Raw genomic sequence first — 20,906 nt, forward strand, 5'->3', positions numbered from 1 at the left:
AATTGTTGTAGTTTAGTCAAAGGCATGTCTGAAACATTTATTAACATTTAATGTTATTTCTCTGTAATCCTTCTTATAACAATCATTACATCCTTAGTGTCATACATTTGTAATATACCTGGAAAAGTGATCATTTTCAGCATTCTTTCAATCTTTACCGTAGTCAGGATCGACTCATTTACACTCATTTCTGGCTAAACATCTGACATTACCCTCACTTTACTGCAACATAAACATCAGTCATGAATGAATTGTGATGTATTTTTATTTACAACAAACATAATCTATAAAGAAAAAGTGTATGAAATAAAAGCGATCTCTTCTGTAAAACCAGAATTGAATGTTTACTGCTCTTATCTCATCTGTCAAAGCAAAGACCACAGAGCGAGAGAAGAGCGAGGGTTTGGGAGCTTTAACCAGGGTTCTACTGGTCACACAGCCAAACTCTACCAGAGCCTGACAGGACAGAGTGTGAAAAACACATCTGGGGTCAAACAAGGTCACGGTCTTCAATTTGACTGTATTAAGTTCTGATACACATTCAGTCAGTATCCACACACACACACACACACACACACACACACACACACACACACACACACACACACACACACACACACACACACACACGCGCTTGGTAAAAGTGTAATGTGGAATTTCTAAAATAATTTCTCCACATTGTGAAATCGTTTTTTTAACCCTTTTCTGCATATTCATTCAAAAATAACGCACAACTTTTAATGCTGAAGACACAGATACATTTTTTAAAACTGCTGTTCATGGTGGCACAGTTGTTGCAGGGTCCCCTGCACCTTTGTTGAACGCACTTATTGTAAGTCGCTTTGGATAAAAGCGTCTGCTAAATGACCGTAATTTAATGTAATGTAATGTCCCTGAGCGAGGCTCTGTCCATTCTATGCTGAGGATCAACATCTCCACAGAGATGTGTGCTGGAGGTTTGCACATTCATTTGCAGCATTCAGGTTTACGTGACTTAAAGGTTTCTTCCCTAAAATACAGTTGTAAACCCTAACCTGCAAAATGACAGAGCAGCAGCTGGTCCACACACTGTTTCCACTCATTCACTCCCATTGAGTGGCCACTGGAGCATTTTGCAACCTGTTCCTGCAGCAGGTGTGTACTGTCCCGTTCGGTTGCGTTTGTGATGCTGGTAGGAGACTATGGCGACGACGAAGATGACAAGTAGCAGCACCACAACTACCACACCTATTATAATAGGCACGTAGTCAACTGCAGTGTGGAGCAGGGCGAAAAAAGGGAGAGAACACAGAACGTTACGTCAAAACAATCAAATCACAGGACCATCAAGCAGTTAGTTCAGTAGTGATGTCTGACAAATTATCTGCTTTCATTTGAGTGGGTAAAAAAACAGAATTTTTTCCAGTGTAGGCTCAGGAAACAAGTGAGGTAATGCGACTGAATCGACAGGATGGCAGCTGATTATGGATTTCATGAGCTACACAACAACTTCATCAAAGGCACATCAGAGTCTTATCTTATCATATTTTCAATGACTGAGATTCCAGTGTACAGTTCATGTATTTGACAGTATTAACTTCAGATATGCATTCAGTCAGTATCCACACACACACGCGCACGCACACACACGCACACTTGGAGTGCCTGTTGCTCTACATGCAGCTGCAATCCAAGCACAACCTGATTTCTCACACAGATTTAAAAGCTCGTCACACAATAACGGTGCCAGTAAGCACCACACAGATTCAACAGGAAATGGTTTAAAACATTGAAAAATATTCTGATTTCAACAATAGCTTGGTAAAAGTGAACAGTGTAACGTGGAATTTCTAAAATGATTTCTTAACAATGTGAGAAAGGGATTTTTTTTTAACCCTTTTTTGCCTATTCATTCAAAAGTAACGCACCAATTTTAATGCCGAAGACACAGATACATTTTTTAAAAACTGCTGTTTCCTAAGATAGCATGGTGGCACAGTTGTTGCAGGTCATGGTGTCCATTCTATGCTGAGGATGTACATCTCCACTGAGAGGTGTGCTGGAGGTTTGCATCTCTCTGGCTTATTTAGACAACTTGGTGATATCTGATGGGTTTAGAGCAAACTAAGGCACAGCTGCACATTCATTTGCAGCAATCAGGTTTACGTGACTTAAAGGTTTCTTCCCTAAAATACAGTTGTAAACCCTAACCTGCGAAATGACAGAGCAGCAGCTGGTCCACACACTGTTTCCATTCATTCATTCCATTTGATTGGACACTGGAGCATGTTGAAACCTGTTCCTGAACCACAGTGTGTACTGTCCCATTCGGTTGTGTTTGTAATGCTTGATGTAGACTATGGCGGCGACAATGATGACAACAACCACCACAACTACCACACCTATTATAATAGCCACGTAGTTGACTGCAGGGGTTGGGGTCGGGAGCGCTGTGAAAAAAGAGAGCGAACACAGAACGTTACGTCAAAACAATGGACTCGCTGCTCAACTGATGTGAGAGAGCAATCTGAACTCAACTTAATACCAAACACAAACACAAACACAAACACAAACACAAATCTCTTGCACTCACCGTTGACAGTCACATTATAGGTCACAGTGACGTTTCCCCGCTCGTTGCTGATGACGCACACATACTGGCCGCCATCTACCAAAGCCACAGAGCTGATGTTGAGGACGCTGCTGTTGAAGGAGTGAGGGCGAGCTGGCGGGAGCGTCCAGGTGTAGGAGGGCGCCGGGTTTGCAATGGCAGAGCAGTTCAGACTTAGCAGTTCTCCAGCTATGAGGGTGATGGACTGACTTGTCTGATCTGTCTGAGGCCCGTCTGTGCATGTGGGTTCACAAAGAGAGACCAGTGTGACCAAAGATGGACAGTTAACAAAGAGACACGTCCATAAAAGACAGTGAGTTGTGGATTAGATCAGAACACATTCTTGGTCATGTGTATGTGGAAAGACATCCAGGCATCTCAGACCAAATGTGGAGAACAAATTATAATCTTTTCTTTAAAAAAAATAAAATAAAAGACATTTTTTTATTGTGCATTCCACATAATATTGAACTTTTATATCTGTTTTAATACTTAGTATGATTATACTAGTATTTCTTTGCAATTTAAAAAATAGAATTAAGTTCTCTGCTTTTGCAATAGATTTGGATTGGACGATTGAAACAAAAAACATTAAACCTTCACATCCAGGTAAAGAACCAATACTTATAATACAAATTAAGATTAAAGATAGAAACTAATAATTTAGGTTCAATAAATAAGCCTCTGCACTGCATCAAGCTGGACCTGTGGGTTAAACATGGGTTGCACTCACAGTGGACAGTGGACTTGAGGCTTGTTGACTCAACCACAGGTTTGTCTCGTGGTCCATCAGGTCCCAGTTCTAGCGCGGCTTGACACCTGTACTGGACTCTGTCATCTTCCTTGGTAGCGGTGATGTTTAGACTGAAGAATTCAGTCACTGGGGTTTTCTGTCTGGTCATGGTGGATTGTGAAGGCCCGAGTGGTTCCTTTCCTTTGAGGAAGGTCACAAGGAGGTGCTCGGCAGGAGCCACGCCCTGAACCATACACTGCAGAGTGTACTGGTGACCTTCAAGCATTGGTCCTGAGTGATCTACCAGGCTGATGGACACAATGTCTGGAGGCTCTGGGAGGGGGAGGAGGGTACAGAGGCAGAGAGGAAAGGAAAGAGATGAAGGAAGATGAACACGTGGCCGTCAGAACCCAAATCCAAACTTGTAACTTATTACAAAGTGAAGTCAAATCTAGCTCTTGATCAGTATTTGTGATTGTGAGGTTTGCTGTGTTTAGTGATGAGGTCACTTACGGTAAACAGTCACAGCCAGTCTGGCACAACATTGGTCGTCGTCATCATTAAAACTATAAAAGCACATGGGAGATGTATCCCACTCAGTCATACGGTCAACATCCCAGGTTATCCTCGTTCCATTTGATGTTTTAGTCCCTAAAGATATCTCCAAGTCAACTGTTCTGTTCAGGCAAAGCCTTTTACATCCGACACACAGAGCCGAGGCCGAGTCATTAAACTTCACTACCAGTCTGGGTGGGAAGAATACAGATTCATCTTCACACGTAGGAACTGCAGAACAGACAATAAAGATCATGTCAGCTTTCACATCACACCAGGTTAGAGTTGAATGAATCAGTCACATATCCTCACTTTATACTCTCACTGAATGTACTCCAATGCATCCAAGTCCTTAAATCCTGAACTCACTCAACCAGTGACAATATAAGTGGAATATGAGTTTTGTATAATAAAGAATACAAAAGATAATAAAAAGGGGATGGATCTTTGAACTGAACAAAACAATATGAATACATTTTTACAGGTACATCTAGTTTATTAACAATGCAATGTAAATCTTCTGCAGGCCCATCTCTACTCTTTAGGAAGAGTTAGCGCTGAGCTCACTCAACCCTTGTTTCTTGGGAAGGTAAAGGCTTATCTGTAACTTTGAAGGTGGAGGACCAAAGAGGGAAAGTTAGTTCACCATGGAGAAGCTGCTCTCCAAAGATGATGAGCCCTTGGACTCTGGAAGGGCAAATCTGAAACAATTACATCCAGAGTCCCTTTGTCCTTGATTTAATGAGTTTGTCATGGGTCTAAAATAGATAATATATACATTATAACATAATGATCGCTATAGACAGAAAAGAACCCCTGGTGATTCAGGTTTCCTTGAAATAAAGAACATAACTCCAACTGTCCACTGAGTGGTGCTGTAGTTCTGTACAAACGGAGGGACTACAAAGAGGGAGTAGTCACTGTCCTTACCCAGAGGAACCCCCCATCATCAGAATCAGAATCAGAATCAGAATCAGAATCAGAAGAGCTTTAATGCCAAGTAGGTTTCCGCTTAAAATGAATTTGCTTTGGTAGTTGGTACAATCAACATAATAAGAGTGCAAAAAACAACAAAGAGTATATCTGAAATAAATATATACACCGTTATTTACAGAAAATGTAACTGAATGGGCACGAGAGCCGCCGCCACCCGCTGGAGGAAGCTCCATAAAGCCTTTAGAGCAGGGGTCTTCAACGTTTTTCAGGCAAAAGACCCCCAAAGTGATGGAGAGACGGAGCGGGGACCCCCTATTGTATAAAATTGTGTTTTATATCAAACAGGGTGTTGTATAAACATATATTTTCTCATCAATGTCTGTTGACCTTGGAGGGATTTGAGACTAGTTTGGAAGTATTCAACAGGTTTGTCTTTTAAGTGGCTGTGGGTTGTCCCCAAGTGACGCTGCAGCTTTGATGGCTTCATAGATTCGTTTGACAGCACAGTAGATCAAATGGCACACATTGGTAATAGATGAAAGATAACATCTTCTGCCTCCGTTCATCCGTTCACTTCAATATGTTGGATTCATGTTATAGTGTACTTAAAGCAGTGGTCTCCAACCTTTTTGCCTCTGAGAGCTACTTTGACAAAATAAAAGTGTCCGAGAGCTCCTTGTGTTCACATTATTAGTAACATTTATCCACATGGCTGATTCTCCACCCAAACCAGCTGAATAAGCGTCTTCTGTGTAAACATTTACAAAATTTCGATATCCAACCCTCACATTTTGTATCAAAATGCACTTCAATTCAGCAACATGAGCTTCTTTGTTTCTGTTTACATTTTCAATGTCAAGCTCACACTAATGAATTCACATCATATTAAGGTCAAAGAAAAAAAACAATGTTATTACTGATTTTACTATTTAACTAATACTATACCTTTCATATTTCACATTTGTCTGTCCACATATCACTGTCACAATTTCCCTTCACATTGCCTGTAATTCAGGGAATTCCCTGTAGTTCCCATCTCATCTGTGCTTCACATGCATTGTCTGTTCTGATGTTAGTGAGATGACAGAGAGTGTGCTACTGTTTTCATGAGGAATTAAAATAGTTTTGGAATGTTCTTGCAGTGAAGCACGTTCTCTGTCCTACAGTTTTGGAATGTTTTCTTGTTTGGAAGAACATAAACTGGATTGAGTCGACATGTTTTTGCAAATTCTGTTGTGAATTGGTTGAACGGCACAACATCAGTTCCAACGTCCAGTCTTCCCCGTGATCATGGCACGGAGAAGACCATCCTATCATTCTGTCTTGTTTTAAGTTGCAGCCTGCTCCCATCGTTCAGTCGGCTCTTTGTTCGCCAACGACACATGACGCCCTGCTAGCTCATTCACATTCCTACATTTCTTTAATTCCTGATGGAAATAGTATATGTGTTGCCTTTTATCGGGGCTATTTTCCACGGTCATCCTCAAATCCAGTGTGCGCTCGCAAGCCGCATGTTACGGTGTCACGTAAACTGAACATGACAGCGGTGTCATTTGTTGGACTGACAGCTGATATAATATATATATATATAAACATAACAGCTTTACCAAGTGATGTGTTGTCAAATGTAGGTATTCTTTGAACCTTTTGCAAGCTACTCAAAAACGGCAGGCGAGCGACCTGTTGAAGAGCACTGATTTAAAGACATTTACAATTGGAGGAAAAAAACACTTCTCAACCACAAATTTCGCGACCCCCTGCAGTACCTTCGCGGACCCCCTGTTGAAGACCCCTGTATTATATTATAGTATGTTATGATGAGGCAGCTCTATGCTCTCGTCTTGCTTCAGTCTGTTAACTTTGCGGCTGATATGAAACATAACGTCACCGCTGACCTCTGTGTAAATCACACGCAGTTATATCGCTTGTAATAAATTATCGCCAACAAGGAGCATTTCCCCGGCGCGTCAAACACTGACAACAGCAAACTCTTCACTCACCGCAGCTGGAAACATGGAAGCGACGCTGAAAAGTCACCAGGGCCCAGAGAGCGAACACAGGACGGAGCAACATGGTGTCCAGAGAAACACGGAGGGAAACAAACCAAGCGGGCCGATAGCGCCAGAGGAGAAGCGAAAGTAGATCCAAACTCTGCGCCGCCCCGCTGCGTCTCAAGATGCTGTACTAGCGTTGATTGATAAGTTCTGCGTCCAGCAAAGAAAGCATCTGAGGAGTGCTTCCGTTAGAGGGGCTTGATTCTTGTCTTCCTCCTCCCTCTCACAGGTAATGTGATGAACACATCAGAAGCAGAACTGAAAACGTTCCGTCAGTGAGTAAATGTGGTGAATGACTCATAGTGTAAAGCCCCAATGGTGTGTAGTATGTTGGTATTCCACAAACCTAAAACAAAACCAATGTAGCTCATGTGCAATAACAGGCTCAGAAGCCTGACAGAAGCTATTTGTGACCATGTTGACATGAGGAACACACAAACACACACACACACACACACACACATGTCACCAGCAGCACATGCAAACTTTGGTGATATATGGAGGAATTTTCTGGTGCAGAAACACAACTGGGAGCTTGAGTGAGGACATTCCTGGACTTCCCGGGGATCTTTATCATAGCTCAGGGTGAAGCAACAAGAACAGAGATTAAACCGGAATTAGTTAATCAGTAGAAGTGTGTTGGCTAAAGTATAAACCACAGAGTCAAGTTTGTTCATTTCCTCAAACAATCCTCAATTTCTCTTTTTATAAAATACTATAAATTTTACTTCGACGCCACCAATGTTGGGGAAGCTACTTTCAAGCTACTCTTGATTGAAAGTAGTTAAGCTGTATTGAGCAAACTACATTGAACTTCGTGGGGGATCATTACATGGTTGTATTGTTTCACTGGAAAAGAAATTAACCTGAAAAATGTGTGAAACAATGATTAATTTAAAGTAAGGCAAACATATTTATATCTTTCCATAAAAGGTACAATGTGTTTTTCATAAATAATGTAAATAGTAGGGCTGTCAATCGATTAAAAAAAATTAACTAATTAATCGCACAAATTTCGCGATTAATCGCGATTAATCTATCAAGAAATTAATTGCATTTTTCTACTTAAGACTGAAGCTTATAATGAATATCTTTTAATGTAAAATCATCAAATGAATGTTGAATAAACACAAAGAAAGTACATTTAAATTCAAAAAACATTTTTAATGAACAGTGTAAATTCAAAAAAGAAAGGAAAGATACATTTGAAAGTTAAGAACATTTAACATTTTTAAGTGAGACTGTGACCGTTCTTTGCAGAGAGTGGGCCATGCAAGGCAGGTGTTCAAATGGAAGTAGCCTCGCGGCAGCAACCCTGTTACGAGCGCTATCAGTGCCGAGTGTGGTCAACTTTTCCTTGATTTCCCATTCGTTTGCAACATCCAGAAAATGGTTAGCACATGCCTCGGCATAATGTCGCTCCTCGGTTTTACTCACAGTAAGTGCAAACGACTTCAGAGTCCAATCTCGATCGATGAAATGCGCTGTGACGCCCAAATAATTATCGTTGCTGACAGACGTCCAGTGGTCACCTGTGACAGCGACGTGCTTTGCGTGCTGAATCATGTTCGTCCGCTGTGCCCTCTCATCCTCATACAACGTGTGTATTCTTGACACGATGGTTCCTCTCGAGGGTAAATTATAAGAGGTATCTCCCGATGCAACACGAAGTACTTCTCTCAGTCCATCATCCTCTACTGTGCTAACTGGGCGGCAGTTTTTAACAATCCAAGTAACCAAAGAATTGGTAAACCTTTCACTCACGGGTTTCGTCATTCGCCCACGAGTGCCACACTCCTGTAGAGTAGCCTGGCGAGGTCCTGTGGAGGTACTTGCAGCGGGGTGAAACGCCAAAGAGGTGGTACTTCTGTGGTAGTTGAATTCGGCTTTGCACAGTGTGCAAATTGCTTTTGTTTTATCCAAAGAGCCAGCCACCACCGGAAGTAAACAAAACCGCGTTAATTGCGTTAAAAAATTTTAACGCATTAAAAGTTTAAAATTAATCGCCAAAATTAACGCGTTAACTTTGACAGCACTAGTAAATAGTCCTTAAGAGTTTCTGTCCATTTCAGACTTGACTGTTTCTTTTGCTACTGTTTATTCTTTCCTTGTCCACACTTACTGAGTATTTACCTGCATCGTGCGTTCCTGCTGTCTCTTAGCCAGAGGAGGCCTGGAGTGTGTATCAGCAGGTCCGTGTTGTAAATACCTGAGTGACACTTGGAAGTGTTTGGGAAAGAAGCGCAGAGCTGCATCGCCAGGATTACACAGTGGTGCCATGCAAAGTGGATCTCCAGCCCGCGGGAGGAATGAAGGAATAAAGGAATTCTGCAGTGTTTATCTGAGGACATACCACACACTGACAACCCAAAGCTCTATGCATCAGATATGAGACATGAGGATGCAGATACAAGAAATGGGAGAGTGTAAGAAAGACATGCATTTGCAACAATCGATAATAATAGATAATAATTCCAAAGGCATAAAAATATCACCGTGGGGGGTAATGTAATGTAATGTAATGTAATGTAATGTAATGTATGGTAATGTTAATGTTAATGTTAATGTTAATATTAATGTTAAGGTGATGTGTGTTATTTAGAATTACATTTGTTGTCTCCTTTAAGTCGATATTTGTAAATGTCATAGTTGATGTTATTCCCCATCTGATCAAACCGTAGCATCTAAACCAGGGGTTTCCAACCTTTGTGCCTCTGAGAGCTAATTTGACAAAATAAAAGTGTCAGAGAGCTCCTCATGTTTTACATTATTACTAACATGTATCCACATGGCTGATTCTCCACCTAAAACAGCTGAATTAGCTAGCATCTTTTGTGTGAATATTTACAAAATGTGGCTTGGTAATTGCTGATGTTAGTGAGATGACAGTGAGTGTGGTATATTATCATGACGAATTAAAATAGTTTTGGAGTGTTCTTACAGTGAAGCATGTTCTCTGTCGTACAGTTTTGTAATGTTTTTTTAGAGTGTTTGCCTGTTTGGAAGAACATCCCAACAGTTGTAGAAGCGCTTACAGTAGCAGGCACGCTAGCCTGCCTTATTTCTTCCAACTGAACTGTTGGATGCACAGTTCTCATGTCTCTGAAGGTTTTTTGCAGACCCTGCTCGACATGACAGCTTCATTCAGCAAATTCTGCCTTTACGTTGTCACAATTGTTAAAATGCATCCAAATGCTGCTCTTTTCCCGCTCTGACTCATCTTTTTGCCCACTGCACTCACCGCACTTCTCTCCCTCTCCCTGTCCTGCTCTATACCTGTAGTAGACAGTCAGCACGCCCCGCCCCTCCCTGCTTGATGTTATGATCCTTGGCTGAATAACATCGCCGAATGTTACGGTGTCACGTTACCAAACATGACAGCAGCGTCATTTGTTGGACTGACAGCTGATTGGCTAATAGTCGTTATAATAATAGTCGTAATAATCGTTTTGGGACAAAAGGGGTCGGGATGTTTGTGAATTTGATTTAAACAGCTTTACCAAGTGATGTTGTGTTGTCAAATGTATTCTTTTAACCTTTAGCGAGCTACTCAGAAACGGGTGGCGAGCTACTGGTAGCTCGTGAGCGACCTGTTGGAGACCCCTGATCTAAACCAACTCTGATATATCTCCATGTTCTTTTACTTCTTACTACTATTTTACTTGTAAGATTATAAAACAGATGATTTGCATGAAGTTTCCAATGTGCTGAAGTTCAGTATGATTAAGCTTCTACAGTACAGACACACAAAGACCAATCATCATCTGAGGCCATACAGAGAGCTTTTTCGATGCTTGGGAAGATGTGATAGTCTGAGGGGAAATCACGTGAGTGTGGTGGAAAGGTTTTTTAGTTCATGACCTCACCATCACAGTTACTGTGGGCGGGCTGAAATGAATGCGTGTGATGTGGAGGAAGAGAACTGAAAGCTTAAAAACAACACAACCGTGATCCAAGCAAGACAATGATCAACCAGGGATAACCAGGGACTGTTTGTAAATGGAAATAAATGAACAAATGCAAGCCTCCCAGGGTTGCTATGGGCAATATTAGAAATCAAAAGGCCTGTAGGCTTTGGTTTTCATATTTGGGAATTACTATAACCAATGTGAAATTTGTGTCCACAATCTATCAGCAACCACCCTGAAATGTGACTTCCATTCCATTCTGTTTAGAAACATTTCATTTCTTCAAAATATCTTGAAGTGAAACATGGAAGTAAATGAAGCTGACGTGAGAGCAAAGGAAGCTGACACATAGGTAATGAATGGAGAGTTTTCAGTATTTTTAAATCATGACATGAGCTGTAGTGTCACCACAGGCCATGAAACCAGCATGACCTTATGACCTACAGTAGGGTCATAAGGTACAAACCTACACCGAATGCACAGAAGCTGATAAGTTGAAAGTTAGAATAGTCTTAAATCCACTCTCTAACATCACATTAGTTACCCAAAACACATTTCCTTCCCATTCAGCATTCTTTGTGCTTAATAAGCAGAATGTTAGTGGGATCTGGATGAGCCGGGTCACACTGAGGTCAACTGGAGGAAGCGTGCAAGCAATAAAAAGAAAACAATGAATGAATGAGGACAAAAAAAATGAAACATACAGGGAAGTCACAGGTGTCGCCACAACTCTGAGAAGCATGGGAATGAGATGATTATGTCGTGATAATAGAAATAGACAGATGAGTCACACAGACAGGATCTACTGGTTCCAGAGGGGACACAGTGTCACAGGTTACTCAAGAGAAGTCAGAAGTCGGATAGCAGTAGCTCAGTTGGTAGGGCTTTCGCTTGGGAACCGACGGGTCGCCGATTCCAGTCCCTGCCGAGGTGCCCCTGAGCAAGGCACCGCACCCTGAATTGCTCCCCCCTCTGTAATGGGTGGTAATGTAATGTAAGTCGCTTTGGATAAAAGCGTCTGCTAAATGACCGTAACGTAAAGTCACAGTTGTCTTTCTGCATGTCGTCTCACCAGCACATATTATGCTCTGTTGGGTTCATTTCTTTGGGCAACTACTTGCTTTCTATCAATGAAATGTAGTTTAGTCAAAGGCATGTCTGAAACATTTTGTTATTTCTCTGTAATCCTTCTAATAATAATCATTACATCCTTACTGTCATACATTTGTAAAATACCTGGAAAAGTGATCATTTTCAGCATTCTTTCAATCTTTACCGTACTCAGGATCGACTCATTTTCACTCATTTATGGCTAAACTTCTGACATTACCCTCACTTTGCTGCAACATAAACATCAGTCGTGAATGAATTGTGATGTATTTTTATTTAAAACAAACATAATCTATAAAGAAAATGTGAACAAAATAAAAGCGATCCCTCTTCTGTTAAACCAGAATTGAATGTTTACTGCTCTTATCTCATCTGTCAAAGCTGTAATGACACCAAAGACTTCATGAGACCCTTCAGGTATGGTCAAGTCCTCTGCGGTCCATTCAGAATGTTCCGTGTGAAGCGGGAGTCGAGCCGAAGATATTTTAGCTACGTACACGTGTGCCAGTGTCGTTCGTTAGGTAAGACCAGAGCGAGCCTCAGGCTGCAGCTGATGGTGGGTTCATAAAACACTGCGTCGGGGTCGTCCGCTCTCACTCCTGTCTGACCTCCCGTCTGGCCCACAGAGCGAGAGAAGAGCGAGGGTTTGGGAGCTTTAACCAGGGTTCTCCTGGTAACACAGCCCAACTCCACCAGAGCCTGACAGGAGAGAGGGAGCCAATAAACACATCTGGGGTCAAACAAGGTCACGGTCTTCAATTTTACTGTATTAAGGGGAGGCAGTAGTCGAGTGGGTAGAGCTTCCGCTTAAGAACCGGAGGGTTGCCGGTTCGAGTGCCTGCTGAGGTGCCCCTGAGCAAGGCAACGAACCCTCAATTGCTCCCCCCTCTGCGAACGGTGGTAATATAATGTAATGTAAGTCGCTTTGGATAAAGGCGTCTGCCAAATGATCGTGTCGTAATGTAAGTTCTGATACACATTCAGTCAGTATCCACAGACACACACACACACCCACACACACACTAGCTTGGTAACAGTGTAATGTGTAATTTCTAAGATAATTTCTCTACATTGTGAAATCGTTTTTTTTAACCCTTTTTTGCCTATTCATTCAAAAATAACGCAACACTTGTAATGCTGAAGATACATTACATTACATACATTTTTTTAAAACTGCTGTTTCTTATGGCAGCATGGTGGCACAGTTGTTGCAGGGTCCCTGAGCGAGGCTCTGTCCATTCTATGCTGAGGATCAACATCTCCACAGAGATGTGTGCTGGAGGTTTGCACATTCATTTGCAGCATTCAGGTTTACGTGACTTAAAGGTTTCTTCCCTAAAATACAGTTGTAAACCCTAACCTGCGAAATGACAGAGCAGCAGCTGGTCCACACACTGTTTCCACTCATTCATGCCCATTGAGTGGCCACTGGAGCATCTTGCAAACCTGTTCCTGCACCAGGTGTGTACTGTCCCGTTTGGTAGTGTTCGTGATGCTGGTAGTAGACTATGGCGGCGACGAAGATGACAAGTAGCAGCACCACAACTACCACACCTATTATAATGGGCACATAGTCAACTGCAGTGTGGAGCAGGACGAAAAAAGAGAGAGAACACAGAACGTTACGTCAAAACAATGGACTCACTGCTCAACTGATGTGAGAGAGCAATCTGAACTCAACTTAATACCAAACACAAACACAAACACAAACACAAATCTCTTGCACTCACCATTGACAGTCACATTATAGGTCACAGTGACGTTTCCCCGCTCGTTGCTGATGACGCACACATACTGGCCGCCATCCTCCAAAGCCACGGAGCTGATGTTGAGGACGCTGCTGTTGAAGGAGTGAGGGCGAGCTGGCGGGAGCGTCCAGGTGTAGGAGGGCGGCGGGTTTCCGATGGCAGAGCAGTTCAGACTTAGCGGTTCTCCAGCTATGAGGGTGATGGACTGACTTGTCTGATCTGTCTGAGGCCCGTCTGTGCATGTGGGTTCACAAAGAGAGACCAGTGTGACCAAATATGGACAGTTAACAAAGAGACACGTCCATAAAAGACAGTGAGTTGTGGATTAGATCAGAACACATTCTTGGTCATGTGTATGTGGAAAGACATCCAGGCATCTCAGACCAAATGTGGAGAACAAATTATAATCTTTTCCTTAAAAAAATTAAAATAAAAGTCATGTTCTTATTGTGCATTCCACATAATATTGAGCTGTTATTTCTGTTTTAATACTTACGATTTTTTAAACCCAACATCAGAGTACACAATAAATATGCATGTATTACACTAGGAACTGCAGAACAGACAATAAAGATCATGTCAGCTTTCACACCACACCAGGTTAGAGTTGAATGAATCAGTCACATATCCTCACTTTATACTCTCACTGAATGTACTCCAATGCATCCAGTAGGAAAGATGTCAAAGTCATGAAAGCTTTGATTGTGATTAGTCCTTACATCCTGAACTCACTCAACCAATTCATTCAGTGTGCACAGAGGTGTTGCAACTAGTGACAATAATAAGAATTTTGCACAATAAAGAATTCAAAAGATTATACAAAGGGGATGGATCTTTGAACTGAACAAAATAATATGAATACATTTTTACAGGTACATCTAGTTTATTAACAATGCAATCTAAATCTTCTGCAGGCCCATCTCTACTCTTTAGGAGGAGTTAACGCTGAGCTCACTCAATCCTTGTTCTTTGGGAAGGTAAAGGCTTATCTGTAACTTTGAAGGTGGAGGACCAAAGAGGGAAAGTTGGTTCACCATGGGAACGCTGCTCTCAAAAGAAGAGGAACTCTGGGACCCTGGAATGGCCAATCTGAAACAATTACATCCAACATGATCGCTATAGACAGAAAAGAACCCCTGGTGATTCAGGTTTCCTTGAAATAAAGAACATAACTCCAACTGTCCACTGAGTGGTGCTGTAGTACTGTACAAACGGAGGGACTAGAAAGAGGGAGTAGTCACTGTCCTTCCCCAGAAAAAATCCCCCATCATCAGAATCAGAATCGGAATCAGAATCAGAATCAGGAGAGCTTTACTGTGAATTAGGTTTCCACTTACAAGGAATTGGCTTTGGTAGTTTGGTTTGGTAGCAGGGGGCCCAGACGGAACACCAGGGAGAGTGATCAGAGACTGCGCCCACCAGCTTGCAGAGGTATTCACAGACATTTTCAATCTGTCACTGTCCCAGGCCATCATACCCACCTGCCTCAAATCTGCCGTAATCATCCCAGTGCCCAAACCGAGTAACATCACCTGTTTGAATGATTACAGACCAGTAGCACTCACTCCCATCATCACAAAATGTTTTGAAAAAGTAGTCCTAAAACACATAAAATCCAGTCTCCCTGCCAACTTCGACCAGCATCAATACGCCTACAGAGCACACCGATCCACAGAGGACGCCATTGCCCTTACCCTCCACACAGCACTCACGCACCTTGACAAGAATGGGACATATGTGAGAATGCTTTTTATCGACTACAGCTCAGCCTTTAATATCATCATTCCCAGCAGGCTGGTCAACAAACTGCTTGGCCTTGGTTTCGATAGCTCCCTCTGTATGTGGATTAAAGACTTTCTGTGTTGTTAAGGGCTGTGTCCTCAGTCCAATGCTGTACTCACTCTACACCTTTGACTGTATTTCCACACACCCAACTAACACAATAATCAAATTTGCCGACGACACAACAGTGGTGGGACTCATTTCAAACAACAATGAAACCCACTACCGTGAGGAAATGGACAAGCTGGCAGACTGGTGCATAGACAACAACCTCACACTCAACATTAAAAGAACTCATCATTGACTTCAGGAGACACCATGAGGACCACAGTCCTCTTGTCATCAAGGGAGAGGAGGTGGAGAGGGTTCGCTGCTTCAAGTTCCTGGGGACTTACATTAGTGAAGACCTTAATTGGACTGTGAACACCTCGGCCCTTGTCAAAAAGGCGCAGCAGCGACTCTATTTCCTCCGCACACTGAAGAAGAACCACCTGTCTGCAGAGCTGCTCAGGGCCTTCTACCAGTGCTGTATAGAAAGCGTCCTAACATACTGTGTGACAGCTTGGTATGCAAACTGCACCGAGGCAGATCGCCAAAAACTCAAAAGGACTGTTAAAACAGCAGGAAAAATAATTGGACTTCCCCTGCCCTCTCGGGACGACATTTTTAAAACTTGTTGTCTCCGCAGGGCCAACACCATCCTGAAAGATGCATCCCACCCTTGTAACTCCCTGTTCTGTCTGTTACCCTCTAAAAGGAGATACAGATCACTGAACACACGCACCACCAGACTGAAGAACAGCTTCTTTGTAAGGGCTGCTTAGTGAGCTAAACAAAATCAAACATTAGACAAATTAGTACCCCAAAAGTCAATTGCAATATTGGGACAAATTGGGACACATTGGGACATATTGGGCATCTTCAGCTATGATGTCATGTGATGTCATATGGGGCAAGGGACATGTGATGTCATTTGGGGTGTGATGTTGTGATGTCATGATGTCATATGGGATGTCGTGGTGTCATATGATGTCATATGTCATATGTGATGTCATGTGATGTCATATGTCATATGGATGTCATGTGATGTCGGGATGTCATATTGGATGTCGAGACATTTCATATCAGACATCTTAAGCTATTGGAACATCTTGAGCTGTGGGACTACTTATGTTTTAATGTATGAATGGAACTGTGTGTTGTTTATTTATTGTTATTTATTGTTTATTTATAGTTGTTTATTTATAGTTTATTGCTGTTATTGATCACTGTTCAAAGATTCAGGCACAGCACAAATGCATTTTGTTGTATCATCATATACAATGACAATAAAAGCTATTCTATTCTATTCTATTCTAGTTGGTCCAATAAAGCGCAAAAAACAACAAAGAGTAAATCTAAAAGAAAAATATACACCGTTATTTACAGAAAATGTAAGTGAATGGGCATGAGAGGCGCCGCCCCCCGCTGGAGGAAGCTCCATAAAGCCTTTAGAGGGGCTCAGTGTATGTTTCACTCATTCTATGTTCGTTCTGAGAACACAAACGAAAAAAGGCCACATAGACTTATTTTGAATGCAACTTTTTTCATTTTGCTCTTCAAAGCATTCAAACCACATTAGAGGAAACACTAAACAAAAAAAATGGATTCTGTGAAACTGGACGTGTTTTCTGTAATGTTTCTAATTGTAAATAAAGAAACTTGGGTTCTACAACAACGTGTCTTTACTCACGAACGTGGCAGGTGGATACAACAACGTACATCAGCTACTACGGTCTACTTCTTCTAGTCTAATTAACACACGCGTTAGTCACTGTTGTCACTGTTGCCATCTAATGGTTATTCTTTATCACTACATCCCCTCTCTGAGAAGTCAACAGTGCACAATAATTCCACATATATGCATTTTAACCAACTTCTGCTGCAAAACAAATTGTTTATATTTATATTTTAAACAAAGTAAACATTTCTTACATTCCTAAGACATAACACTGTTTTGTCTATTGTTTTTTTTAACACAACCCCTATAGATAGATGTTTTTATTCCACCATATTATTACATCTAAGAATAACAACAACAATATCAACTAAGTATTTTTCTTCTTTTTTTCTTCTTCTTCCTCTTTAAACAATACTTTTAAGGTCATAACGTTAAAGGTTGAGTCGCTCAGGGACTTTGATGTGACGTGTGGATCTTCTCAACACAGGCACTGATGCTGACTGCGTCTGTTCATCTGTTCCGCTGTCATCCGGCACTGCTGGTTCAACCGATGTAGTGCAGGTTGGAATGTCCTGTGGTTGTTGCTCTGGAAGTGTCTTTTTTGTTTTCAGCAGACTTCTACGATTCCTCCTCAATATTTGGCCATCTTCCGTCCTTACAGTGTAAGACCTTGGACCCACTTCATCCAAGACAGTTGCCTTTTTACTCCATATGATGAAATCCTCCACTCTCACTGTCTCATTTCTTGCAAGTGGCGTTAGGCTCCTTGAGGACTTGTCGTAGTTGGTTTTCTGTCTCCTTTGCAAATATTTTTGTTTCTGTCTCACTTCTTCGTGCTTCTCCAGGTCAACAGAATGAGGCAGGGTGGTGCGTAGCCTTCATCCCATTAAAAGTTCGGCAGGAGACAGTCCATGTTCCAGTGGTGCACCTCTTTAACTTAAAAGCGCCAAGTATGGGTCTGAGTTACTGTCTTTCGCCTTCCTCAGCAATTGTTTAACAACGTGTACACCTTTTTCTGCTTGACCATTGGACTGAGGGTAAAGAGGGCTCGACGTCACATGTTGAAAGTCATATTCATCTGCAAATGGACCATTATCACTGTAAACAGTCTCTGGTACCCCATGTCTTGCAAAGACTGGCTTCATCTGTCGTATGACACATGTTGCTGTCATGCTTGGGAGGAGTGCCATTTCAGGGTAGTTTGAAAAATAGTCAATCAGCAGCAGGTAGTTTTGTCCATCCCAGTGAAACAAGTCAGTACCAACCTTCTGCCAAGGATGCTGAGGCTGCTCCCTGACTGCCATAGGCTCCTTTGGTTGTTTCGCTTGATGTTTCAGACATGTTCCACAACTTGAGACCATCTTGTCAATGTCAGCATTGATTCCTGGCCAATAAACAGCTGTTCTGGCCCTTCCCTTGCATTTTTCCATACCGAGGTGTCCCTCGTGTAGGCTTTTCAGCATCTCTGGTCTCATTGTTTGAGGAATGACAATGCAGTTTTTTCTGAGCAAAAGGCCATTTACAACACTCAAATCTGCCCTGATGTTGTAATATTGTTGACAGTCATTTCTCGGCCAACCCTCCTGTAGGTTTCTGATTACTCTTTGCAAAACTGTGTCTTTCACTGTTTCGGCTACAATCTGTTTGAATTTTTTATCTGTCACAGGTAGTGACTCTCTTATCAAGTTCACATGAAGACTCACATCAGTCCCTGAAGAGCTCTCGCTGTGAGCTTCGTTCAGTGTTGTCGCCCTGGACAGTGCATCCGCAAGGATAATGTGCTTGCCCGGAGTGTAGATCAGGTTGAAATCATAGCGCTGTAGCTTCATCATCAGTCTCTGAATGCGTGGTGACATCTCACTGAGGTTTTTCTTGATGATGGCTATTAGCGGCTTGTGGTCTGTCTCTGCCACAAATGTTGGAAGTCTATACACATAGCTATGGAACTTCCCAAATCCATACACCAGTCCTAAACACTCTTTTTCAATTTGTGCATATCTGCATTCTGCTGCCGTCATTGTTCTTGATGCGTAAGCGACAGGCCTCCAATCCTCTCCATCTAACTGCAGTAGCACGGCTCCAATCCCATCTCTTTGATGAGTCGGTGGATATTTTCGTCTCCCTGGACGGATCAAAGAATGTTAACACTGGTTCGGTTGTGAGAACAGTTTTCAGCTGAGTCCATTCCTCTTCATCATCAGCTGTCCAATTGAACACACATTGGTCTTGCAACAACTGTCTCAGGTGCACAGTTTTTGTCGACAGGTTTGGTATGAATTTTCCAATGAAATTAATCATTCCCAATGCTCTCAAGACATCTTTTTTTTCCTCAGGTCTGGGCATCTCCATTATTGCCTTGATCTTGGTCTTGTCTGGTTCAATGCCAGCTCCAGATAATTTGTTTTAATACTTAGTATGATTATACTACTATTTTTTAGCAATTTGAAAGAAATAGAATTAAGTTTCCTGCTTTTGCAATAGATTTAGATTGGACGATTGAAACAAAAAACATCAAACCTTCACATCCAGGTAAAGAACCAATACTTATAATACAAATTAAGATTAAAGATAGAAACTAATAATTTAGGTTCAATAAACAAGCTTCTGCATTGTATCAAGCTGGACCTGTGGGTTAAACATGGGTTGGTTTTGTTGTCACACTCACAGTGGACAGTGGACTTGAGGCTTGTTGACTCAACCACAGGTTTGTCTCGTGGTCCATCAGGTCCCAGTTCTAGCGCGGCTTGACACCTGTACTGGACTCTGTCATCTTCCTTGGTAGCGGTGATGTTTAGACTTAAGAATTCCATCACTGGGGTTTTCTGTCTGGTCATGGTGGATTGTGAAGGCCCGAGTGGTTCCTTTCCTTTGAGGAAGGTCACAAGGAGGTGCTCGGCAGGAGCCACGCCCTGAACCATACACTGCAGAGTGTACTGGTGACCTTCAAGCATTGGTCCTGAGTGATCTATGGACACACTGTCTGGAGGCTCTGGGAGGGGGAGGAGGGTACAGAGGCAGAGAGAAAAGGAGAGATATGAAGGAAGATGAACACGTGGCCGTCAGAACCCAAATCCAAACTTGTAACTTATTACAAAGTGAAGTCAAATCTAGCTCTTGATCAGTATTTGTGATTGTGAGGTTTGCTGTGTTTAGTGATGAGGTCACTTACGGTAAACAGTCACAGCCAGTCTGGCACAACATTGGTCGTCGTCATCATTAAAAATATAAAAGCACGTGTGAGATGTATCCCACTCAGTCATACGGTCAACATCCCAGGTTATCCTCGTTCCATTTGATGTTTTAGTCCCTAAAAGTGACTCCAAGTCAACTGTTGTGTTTAGGCAAAGCCTTTCACATCCGACACACAGAGCCGAGGCCGAGTCATTAAACTTCACTACCAGTCTGGGTGGGAAGAATACAGATTCATCTTCACACGTAGGAACTGCAGAACAGACAATAAAGATCATGTCAGCTTTCAAGCCACACCAGGTTAGAGTTGAATGACTCAGTCACATTTCCTCACTTTATACTCTCACTGAATGTACTCCAATGCATCCAAGTCCTTAAAACTTGAACTCACTCAACCAGTGACAACATCCAAATCTTATGCAGGCCCATCTCTACTCTTTAGGAAGAGTTAGCGCTGAGCTCACTCAACCCTTGTTCTTTGGGAAGGTAAAGGCTTATCTGTAACTTTGAAGGTGGAGGACCAAAGAGGGAAAGTTGGTTCACAATGTAGACGCTGCTCTCAAAAGATGATGAGCGGTCGC

The 20,906-nt window shown here is 42.1% G+C and overlaps 2 protein-coding genes across 8 annotated transcripts; both read right to left on the reverse strand.

Moving 5' to 3' along the window:
- Window positions 1-279: 279 nt before the first annotated feature.
- On the reverse strand, window positions 280-7,086 carry LOC142996993 (vascular cell adhesion protein 1-like). 4 transcript variants are annotated; one of them, XM_076148145.1, is made up of 5 exons: window positions 6,815-7,084; window positions 3,837-4,109; window positions 3,324-3,656; window positions 2,573-2,824; window positions 280-456 (listed from the first exon to the last, which is right to left on the reverse strand). In XM_076148145.1, exons 1-5 carry the CDS (start codon window positions 6,885-6,887, stop codon window positions 425-427), a joined length of 963 nt encoding a protein of 320 aa, XP_076004260.1. In that variant the 5' UTR covers window positions 6,888-7,084; the 3' UTR covers window positions 280-424. The 4 variants fall into 4 exon arrangements, with proteins under 4 accessions (XP_076004260.1, XP_076004257.1, XP_076004258.1 ...); XM_076148142.1 differs by lacking the exon at window positions 280-456 and adding an exon at window positions 895-1,251 and having other exon boundaries at window positions 6,815-7,085; XM_076148143.1 differs by lacking the exon at window positions 280-456 and adding an exon at window positions 2,078-2,405 and having other exon boundaries at window positions 6,815-7,086.
- LOC142996996 (vascular cell adhesion protein 1-like) lies at window positions 1,328-20,590 on the reverse strand. Of its 4 annotated transcripts, none has more exons than XR_012961797.1 (5): window positions 20,306-20,590; window positions 19,802-20,125; window positions 13,617-13,868; window positions 13,061-13,464; window positions 1,328-1,946 (listed from the first exon to the last, which is right to left on the reverse strand). XR_012961797.1 is itself a non-coding variant. In XM_076148152.1 (5 exons), exons 1-4 carry the CDS (start codon window positions 20,394-20,396, stop codon window positions 13,295-13,297), a joined length of 837 nt encoding a protein of 278 aa, XP_076004267.1. In that variant the 5' UTR covers window positions 20,397-20,590; the 3' UTR covers window positions 11,050-12,585; window positions 13,247-13,294. The 4 variants fall into 4 exon arrangements, 3 of the variants coding, with proteins under 3 accessions (XP_076004267.1, XP_076004268.1, XP_076004266.1); XM_076148152.1 differs by lacking the exon at window positions 1,328-1,946 and adding an exon at window positions 11,050-12,585 and having other exon boundaries at window positions 13,247-13,464; XM_076148153.1 differs by lacking the exons at window positions 1,328-1,946; window positions 13,061-13,464 and adding an exon at window positions 11,050-12,585.
- Window positions 20,591-20,906: the final 316 nt, after the last annotated feature.

Source organism: Genypterus blacodes, unplaced genomic scaffold, assembly GCF_046128005.1.
Source record: "Genypterus blacodes isolate CSIRO-AG114 ecotype Tasmania unplaced genomic scaffold, CSIRO-AGI_Gbla_v1 ptg000039l_1, whole genome shotgun sequence".
Classification (NCBI taxonomy): Eukaryota; Metazoa; Chordata; class Actinopteri; order Ophidiiformes; family Ophidiidae; genus Genypterus; species Genypterus blacodes.

Excerpts from the sequence above, each read along its gene's own strand:
- LOC142996996 (XM_076148152.1), bottom strand. The coding sequence starts at position 20,396 with ATGACTGAGTGGGATACATCTCACACGTGCTTTTATATTTTTAATGAT. Across the intron at positions 20,126-20,305 it reads ACTGGCTGTGACTGTTTACC|AGCCTCCAGACAGTGTGTCC; the intron begins GTAAGTGACCTC and ends TCCCCCTCCCAG. Across the intron at positions 13,869-19,801 it reads CCTCAAGTCCACTGTCCACT|ACGGGCCTCAGACAGATCAG; the intron begins GTGAGTGTGACA and ends CCACATGCACAG.
- LOC142996993 (XM_076148141.1), bottom strand. The coding sequence starts at position 6,887 with ATGTTGCTCCGTCCTGTGTTCGCTCTCTGGGCCCTGGTGACTTTTCAG. Across the intron at positions 4,110-6,814 it reads CTTCCATGTTTCCAGCTGCG|TTCCTACGTGTGAAGATGAA; the intron begins GTGAGTGAAGAG and ends TCTGTTCTGCAG. Across the intron at positions 2,825-3,323 it reads CCTCAAGTCCACTGTCCACT|ACGGGCCTCAGACAGATCAG; the intron begins GTGAGTGCAACC and ends CCACATGCACAG.